We start from the raw sequence: 8,697 nt of genomic DNA on the forward strand, positions 1-8,697 counted from the left end.
TGACGCCAGCCGGGGTGAGAGAGGTGGGCGGCGAGGGACCCGGGGCGGGGGAGCCCGGAGCCGCGAGCGGAGCGGGAGAGTTCACTGATGGGTGACCCATCCCCAGAGGGACCGGGTTTGGGTTCTGCCCCAAAGTCTTCGGCCCCTTGTCGGTTCGCGGGAAAGCGCGCAGACCTCCTCTGAAGGCGGAGGGGCCCCGGGGCGCCTGGCTGCACAGCCCGGACGGGGGCTGGCGCGCTCGGGGCGAGGAATGCTGGTCGGGATTCGCGTCTGGTTCCAATCAGTGGGGAGGGGCCCGAGTCCAGTCCCCAGGTGGGGGATGGGAGGCGGCTTGGACGTAGTTTTCCCTAAGTAGGGCGGTGGGATCCGATTGGCTGGCGAAGGGGGGGGGGGAGGGAGAGAGGTCCTGGAGATTTCGTTCCAAAACGGGGGAGGATGTGCTGCTCTTCCTCGTTGACTTGGCAGACCAGAAAGTGATGAAATGGAAATAAACCAGGACCGGACTGGCCGCGCCTCTGGGGATCCCGGTCCGAAGCCAGGCGCTCTTATCCCTCCCCACCCACTCTGCGGCCTCCTCTCTCTGCCCGCCCGCTGGGCTCCCCCTCCTCCTCGGGAGGGCTCCCCCACAGCCCTGCTGCCCTCGGGATGGCACCCCCAGGCGCCCGCGGCCGATTTTGGGGGTGTGGGCCTCGGGGCGCCTCGCCTGTGCTCTGGCCTAGGGGAGAGGAGGCATTTCCGCCGTGGAAAACTGGCCGCGCTGCATAGAGCGTCCACGAAGGGGCCCAGAGGGACAAGACTGGGGCCATGGTCTGGGCACAACCCCCACTACCACCCGCTGGAGGCGGGACTCCTTCCCAGGTCAGGTTCAGTGGCTCTCCTTCAGTCCTGCCCTGAGGTATCCAGGGGAAGCTGGAGAGGGCCCCCTCAGAGGTGGGGGAGACCCTGGGTGAGGGACGCCCCCAGCGCTGGGCTGCATTCATGCCCGTTTTTTCCCCAGGGCAGTACGTGGTCATCTCCGACGGGCAGGAAGATCTTTCCTAGACAGCCAGGGTGTGTGTGTGTGTGTGCGCGCCCGCTTGCATGCGTGGAGGGCCTAGAGAAAGCCTGCTTTCATCCATTCACTGGCTGTGCACTTAGGGGTGAAATTCTCTGCACATGCAAATCTCCCCACAAAAGGACAACTTTTCATAGCTAGGCCTCGCCTGCAGCCCCTCTGCATGGCCATTGGGAAATGTGCCACAGCAGCCTGTTTAGGGGTGGTCTGTTTTGATCTCCCCTGCTGTGCAGCCTGGGCAGTAACTGACATCCACCCTCGGGCTTTTATTGGGCTCTGAAGCTGCACAGCCTCTCTTGCCCTGACCCAGCATGAAATGGAAATATCAACACTGTCGTGGGACCCAGCCCCAGCTGAGCGCCCCCCTTCTAATAAGCATGGGGAGCCTGAGGCCCTGCTATCAGAAGGAAGAATCAAAGTCCGGCACTGTTAGTACAGAAAGGACTGCGGCTTGCCCAAGCCCCGAGCTGGTGGACAGGAGCATGTAGGTGCCACACGTTGGCTTTGCCATTGCCCCTGGACCCAGACCCTTGGGTGGTGGTTTGTGCCTGTGGGGCTCTTCCTGGCCCACCTGGCCAGCAGGCGAATTCCTCCTCGCCTTGTGCCAGACCTGGTGCCTGGCCTCCCCTCCTGCCCAGTGGCGAGCAGGCAGGAAGCCCATTTGGCAGCTGCAGCTCAGGACAGTCAGCCATTGCTGGGAGCAGAGAGGTGGGCCGGGGCCCGGGGCACAGTGAGGAGTGGGCAGGGCAGGGCATTGCGATTTTGTCCCATACTTGTGGTAAGGCACAGGATGGCTTCTCGGTCTCCTCTGGCTAATGGTGACCCCAGAACACTTCTTGATGTCTGAACTGGCCTCAAAAGTGAGGAGCAGAGGAGGGAGCAGGGCCGGTGGGCAGAAGCGACTGACCGGACTGGAGGGGGGAATGCGGGATGTGGCTTCTGAGCAAACACTGGAACAAGGGCAATCCTGTCCCCGGACCTGAGGCTGGGAGGGCGAAGGAAGGGGCGGGTGGGGGCCCAACCTCCCCATGTGGTGCTGGGACACTTGAGATAAAGCAGAGGTCGTACCCCTACTCCTTCCCTGGGCGGCCCAGTCCCCTCTCCCCACATTCTGCCTGTGTGTGTGTACACTTGTGTGCACAGGCGGGTGTGGGCGTGTACACTCACAGGCTGAGGGCTGCACACAGAGAAAAACATGCCAACTCCAGCCGTCTTCCCTGCCCTGATTTCTCCTTGACATTTGCCTTTGATCAATAGCCCCTGTGTGGCCCCCTCCCCCAGCCTGCATACCTGCAGCTCCGATTTCACTTTCCCAGCATCCTGGCCTCCAGCCCTTGGCAGGAGGCGCAGTAGGGGCGGGTCCTCTGGCAGTTGGAGGGCGGGTCTGGCCAGCTCTTTTTGCCAGCTCTGGGCCCCTGTGCCTGTCTCCCCAGGGTGGGGCAGGGACTCTCCAGCCTGACCAGGGTGTTTTCGCTTTTCTGATTCCTTATTTCTGTTCTTCTCTCGCCATCCCTGCAAGATTTGAGACTGCCAGCAGACAGCTGAGAGGATGGGTTTTTCCCTGTACTCAGGATAAAACACAGTGGCAACAGCAGCCCCCAGGCTCCAGCCTTTCAGCCCCACCCCGCCAAGAGACCGCTCTTCAGCCCTGAGCTTGGCTGTCTGGAAACACCCTGTGGGTCAGGGATGGAGAAGAGAACTCAAAGGTGCAGAGCGGGATTTGCAAGGGCGTGGTACCCACTAATGGTGAATCCCCACACGCACCCAAGTGACAGCCGTGCTTCTGGGCCACTGTGCTCTGGGCTGTGCATGCAGGGGGCCTGGTATTCACTCACCTGCTAACCCCAGCCAGGCCTCTCACACACACTGATTGGCAGGCACCTCCCCTCCCAGCTGGGGCCTGCAGCCTAGGAAAGAACCAGCCGGCCTGGGGTGTGGGGAGGTGAGACCCCTGAGCCCCAGCCTCCAGGCTCGCTCGGTTTCTGGCTTCCCTTTCTGGCCTCCCTGAGCAGCCTGCCACTGTAGTCTAGTCTGCTTGTGGCCAATCTGGATGTTGTTCTGGAGGGACAGCAGCCGAGCTGCTCTCCCTGGAGCCACTGGGTCTGCCGAGCTGACCCTCCAGTTGGTGGCTTCCCCTCCAGTTCGCCCCTGGATTTGCTAAATCATTTCATAAGCCCCATTGTAGACCCCAGGGAAGCCCCTGTGGGTCCCCCAAATGTCTGGCTCTCTCACCTAACACGAGTGTGCGATGAGGCACTTTGCTGCTAGAGCCTGTTGCCTTGGAAACAGTATGCAGATTTCCTTTCTAACCGGAAGCCTGACTGTTGGTAACTGCTCGCCACCTTGGGGAGCAGCATTTCCTGGGGCCACCTGGCATCTCCCTGCTGCTTCAGTCAGGCTCCACTTCCTCCAGGTCACAGCTGTGGCAGGTCACCTGCCAGCCAGGGCCCACGAAGGACGAGTGTCCCCGGGCCTTGACCTTGGTTGTTGCAGTGTTGGGTCCAGGAGACACAGGCAGCCCTGCGCCTTTCGTCCTGGCTGGTCCTCCCTTCACTGCCAGCCCAGCCATGCCGTCCTGGGGCTTCTGAGTGTGGCTCTGCGGCCACAGGAGGTCCCAGCCCAGTGGGTGCTGGCAGGTGTCAGCAGCAGGAAGCAAGAGAGCCCTTCATCAGATGTCACGTGTCCTTTTTCCACCTGAAAGTTCTGGTCATTTTAGTCTCTGAGAGGAACTGACGGTGAACAGCTTAGCAAGACGAACAAGCCAAAGTTCACTGCGTGCACAGGCAGGGGAGCCACATAGAGTTTAGCACTCAAAGGGCCACAAAGCTAAAGCTTAGTATGATGCACTCTGGAAAGAAATAAGGGTTCGAGCATGGTGGTGCATGCCTGTCATTCCAACACTCAGGAGGCTGAGGCAGGAATATCACCAAGAATTCGAGGCCAGCCTGGACTATAAACAAGAAAGACAGGGGCTGCCGGGATTGGCCCAGACACTGGAGGGTTGGCAGGGGAGCAGGGAACATGGTCGTGTCGGCCTTAGTTTCCTCCTGGAAGGTTGTAGGCAAGAGTGGGATGGGGGTGAGGTCTGTCTGCTCCTTGCTTACCTTCCTAATGCACACACGTTTAGATTTCTTTTTTAAGAAGGGCAGCTTTTCTGGCTTTACCTGCATCTGCGGAAGTCTGCACGTTCTCCGGATAACCTCCTGGAAATGTGCCAGAGAAATAGATCGGAGAGGGATGTGTTGATGTCCCTCATCGACCTGAGCTGTGGCTGCGTGGATAGAGAGGGGTGAGGTCGGGTGCCAGCCTTCACAGTCCGGAGAGACCGGAGCCTCTTCTCTTCTCAGCCACACCTGGCCGGGACCACCGCAGCGCATCTCCTCCCAGCTCCCTGCCCGTCCTCTCCAACCTCGTCTTCCCCAGCTCCCTGCCCCTTGTCCGTCCGGGCATTGGGCATTGGCTGCGGAGCCGGCCCTCGGCGTGTGCTTGTAGCCCATTGAGTTTTATCCTTTCCGAGTTTCTGTTTTTGTTTTGTGTTTTGCTAAGCAGTTTTCTCAAGCTAGCTTCTCCAGTTTTCCAAAATGCAGCAGCAGCAGTAGCACTGGGCAGCCCAACACCTGTCTGGGGCCACCCTAAAAAGTAAAAAGGCAAGGCTGGTGTTGGAGCTGTTTTTATCTGGCACTTTATCCTCCTCCAAGGGCTTTCAGGTTCTTTGTCTCTCAATCCCAACAAAACCCGTGCCGTGGCAGGAGGTGGGGAACTGAGAGGACGGAGCTGCACTGCCCTGCTGGGTGCCCCAGACTCTTCAACTCTGGGCCCCAAATCCGTGCTGGGCTTTGGAGGTTACTGTGCCTCGTGGCCCCTGTGGGCACCTGGCTGTTCCAACTCGGCTACGTTAATCTGCTCCTGACCCCTGGAAGAGCAGAAGTGCTGCACCGGCCCAACTCTGTGCTTGCCAGAGCACCTGGCATCTTGCTCCTGCGAAACGCTGGTGGTGCCTGGCTGTGCTGTCCCTGTCGCCCACCACGGGGGCCAGGCGGCCAACCTGCTGGTGCATGTGCCGCTCAGGGAAGCTCTTGAGTGGGGCACCACGAAGGGAGACATAAGACGCTGGCAGGGCTCACACCCCACATGTGCCCCATCAGCCCAGGACCCCCGTGCCTTGCTGAGAGATGAGGGCTTATCCTGCATCCCTGAGACACCCTCCCTCCCAGTGCTTCTCCAGAGCTGCAGGAGGGGCCAGGAGCTCAGTCTGACCTGCTCATTGAGTTTTTGCATTTGGGGAAACTGAGACCCAGCAAGTGCCGAGTGGCAGAGCTGGAGACGCTCCAGGTTCCTTGGGCTGGATGCCAGGGACGGGTGGTGTGGCAGGCACTGTGGGCAGGGATGGGCAGCATTGCTGGGGAGAGAGCTGAGCAAGCTTGGGGTGGGGTGGAGAAGATGGACAGAAAACTGACCAAGGCCACCCAGCTGCCCCTCAGTCCAGTGCTCCGGGCAGAGCATTCAGTTTCACACTCACCTTCCTCCCCTGCCTGACACGCGAGGCCAGGAGCCAGGTGTGGCTTACCGAGTTCCTGGCCTCCTTTGTAGACTCCCTGGCCATCTGCCCGGCACTGCTGGGCACCATGGAGAGGGCGCTGGGCATGGAGGGCAGCACCTCAGAGAGCAGCCACCCTTAGGAAAGGGGGTCTCTGTGTATGGGGACACCCGGCTGACCCGGCCCTGCTGTCCACAGGAGGAGCGGCCCCCCTCCCACCGCTCCAAGAAGGGGGGCTCTGTGGGCGGCGTGTGCTACCTGTCGATGGGCATGGTCGTGCTGCTCATGGGCCTCGTCTTCGCCTCTGTCTACATCTACAGATACTTCTTCCTGGCTCAGGTAACTGGCCCAGCGGCAGGCCTGGGGCTCCCTCTACGCTATCCCTCAGGTCCCACCCAAGTTGGCGCCGTGGTCCCCTCCAGAGCCGGGGGGTCCTGCGCCCAAGTCCTGTGAGAAGGACCGGACTCCATTCTGCACATGGCCACAGACCCAGGGAGGCAGGAGGACTGCAGGGCGGCAGGGTGGGCTGCAGGAGTGGCTGCCTCATGCATGGTCACACCCTGGGCCACCGAGACCTGGGGAGGGAAGAGTGTCACCACGTCCAGAACTAGAGGTGGTTAAATAGCTCAGGAGGATAAATAACCCTGAGTGTATCCAGTGGGGAGGCGCCTTCCCCCTGCGGAGTGGCACCAGATCAGGAGCGGCACGGTGCCCTTTATAGGTGAGTTGTGGTGGTGATGCTAGAATCTACCTGTGGAGCCTCCTAGCTCCTTGCCCCCACCTGTAACCCACCCACCCACCTCCCAGGGCACCCTTCCTGGCTAGCCTGTCTGGCTCAGGTTTGTCCCAGGCTCCTCCATGAAGGGCAAAAGGGTGGTCAGTCCTCTTTCCAGCTGGCCCACTTCACAGACTTGGGGACTTTTGAGGCCAGAAAGGACCCTAGACGTCACCATGCTTCAGATGGGGCAGCTGAAGTTCCAAGCAGTCTAGCCCTGGGACACCCTCCTCTCCCCTTGTGCAATCAGGAATCGCTTCCTCAAGCTTCAGCTCAACTTTTTGCATGAGCCCCTCAGGCACGAAGTGGACAGGTGGGCAGCCGTGGCTGAGTGCCCTGTGTCACCGCCTGTCCCTCTCCCTCTTGCCTTGCTCAGCTGGCCCGAGACAACTTCTTCCACTGTGGCGTTCTCTATGAGGACTCCCTGTCACAGGTCCGGACTCGCATGGAGCTGGAGGAGGACGTGAAAATCTACCTGGAAGAGAACTATGAGCGCATCAACGTCCCTGTGCCCCAGTTTGGTGGTGGGGACCCCGCAGATATCATCCACGACTTCCAGAGGGTGAGACCTCCCCCCGGGTCACCAGCGACTGGCCAGGAACCAGGGGGCGTGTGTTTCTGAGCTGTATAGCTGTGATTACACTGTTCTCATCCACGGACCTGATGGGAGTTCCTGGTGGTGAGGCCCCTGGGCCTCCTGACGTGTGACCGAGGTGGGCACCGCTGTATGGAGCTCTGTAGGTTTGTGCAGTGCTGTGCAGGCCAAGGTCTGGTGCATTGCCAGCACCCTCCAAGGTTCCCTTCTGCCTGCCCTTCCGGTCAGTTCCTTTCCCCTCAAGGTGACCATCATCGTCTGGGACTGTTTTTGAGGTCAGCAAAGCACAGGCCCCAGCCGTCTTCCTTGAACAGCTTCACAAAGCCTAGTAAGGGCTGGGGTGCTAATCCTGCTCCCCACATCCTGGGTGCCCCACAGGTTGGCCCGTGGGGGCTTGGGACAGGGCATCTCGCCGATGCCCAGGCTGCCCCTGGATGAGTCGGACCGAACAGGTTTGATGAAACAGTTGGGGAAAAAACCATGTTCCCAAACTGCACCCAGTGCTGCCAATTTGTGTAGTGACCAAGGCGTGAGACAGGTGGGGTTCAGCGCTATGAAGAGGCCCCCTCCTGCAGATGGGCTGAGTGGGGCAGGTGTGCGGAAAATTGGGGGCCCAGGCACGGTGCAGTGGTGTCCGGGGCTCTTGCGGCTCACTGACCCCACGGTCTGTCCCTTGCAGGGCCTCACCGCCTACCACGACATCTCCCTAGACAAGTGCTACGTCATCGAGCTCAACACCACCATCGTGCTGCCCCCACGCAACTTCTGGGAGCTGCTCGCGAACGTGAAGGTGAGCGAGGCCCCCTCCTCCCTCAGGCCCGGGATGGGACACCTGAGCACCTCAGAGGGGCCCTGGTGCTGACCTGCACGGTGCCGCCCCTGCGCAGAGGGGTACGTACCTCCCACAGACGTACATCATGCAGGAGGAGATGGTGGTGACGGAGCACGTCAGCGACAAGCAGGCCCTGGGCTCCTTCATCCACCACCTGTGCAGCGGCAAGGACACCTACCGGCTGCGGCGCCGGGCCACCCGGAGGCGTGAGTGACCGCCCCACCCTGGGCCCCACACCCCTGCCATCTAGCAGTCCCCGCCGGCCGTCTGAACTCACACAGCAGCAATAACAGCCCATGTTAAGCAAGCCCTTCCCGTGTGCCAGGCGCTGCTATACAGTCACCATCATCATCATCTTCATTCTAGCTGTCCCTCTAAGGATGAGCAAACTGAGGCACAGAGAGGTTAAGGAACAGCCCTAAGTCACACAGCAAGGGGGAGGCAGATACAGGCAGTCTGACTCCAGTTCTGGGTTTACGCGGTGAATCAGTGTCTCTTCTCAGGCTCCCCTCTCCCCTAGCCAGGTCCTAGGTCCCTGGTATTAGGCCGTGGCGATGAAGACAGCGCAGGTCTCACTGGGAATTTTTTTCTGTTTCCTCCCAGGGATCAATAAGCGCGGAGCCCAGAAGTGCAGCGCCATCCGCCACTTCGAGAACACCTTCGTGGTGGAGACCCTCATCTGCGGGGTGGTGTGAGGCCGCCGCCTCTCCCTCTCCTGGCCGCTCTGGCCTCCCTGCCCTCGCTTAGCTTGTACTGTGGACGCCTTCCCTTCGCTGCAACCCGCCCCTTCCCTTCCGGCCCCCGCCTCCCTGTACCAGGGCTGTGACCTCTCCAGGCTCGGCCCCTGCTGGCCTCCGGGGGTCTCTGGGACCCGGCCGAGGGGCGTGGCTGGAGGTCAGGGTGC

The 8,697-nt window shown here is 60.9% G+C and overlaps 1 protein-coding gene across 1 annotated transcript; it reads left to right on the forward strand.

Moving 5' to 3' along the window:
- Positions 1 to 6: 6 nt before the first annotated feature.
- On the forward strand, positions 7 to 8,691 carry Itm2c (integral membrane protein 2C). The gene is made up of 6 exons (XM_010608101.3): positions 7 to 14; positions 5,790 to 5,930; positions 6,743 to 6,928; positions 7,641 to 7,751; positions 7,849 to 7,999; positions 8,397 to 8,691. Exons 2-6 carry the CDS (start codon positions 5,856 to 5,858, stop codon positions 8,486 to 8,488), a joined length of 615 nt encoding a protein of 204 aa, XP_010606403.1. The 5' UTR covers positions 7 to 14; positions 5,790 to 5,855; the 3' UTR covers positions 8,489 to 8,691.
- Positions 8,692 to 8,697: the final 6 nt, after the last annotated feature.

The sequence above is a fragment of the Fukomys damarensis genome, unplaced genomic scaffold, assembly GCF_012274545.1.
Source record: "Fukomys damarensis isolate Sample0158 unplaced genomic scaffold, DMR_v1.0_HiC HiC_scaffold_16, whole genome shotgun sequence".
Classification (NCBI taxonomy): domain Eukaryota; kingdom Metazoa; phylum Chordata; class Mammalia; order Rodentia; family Bathyergidae; genus Fukomys; species Fukomys damarensis.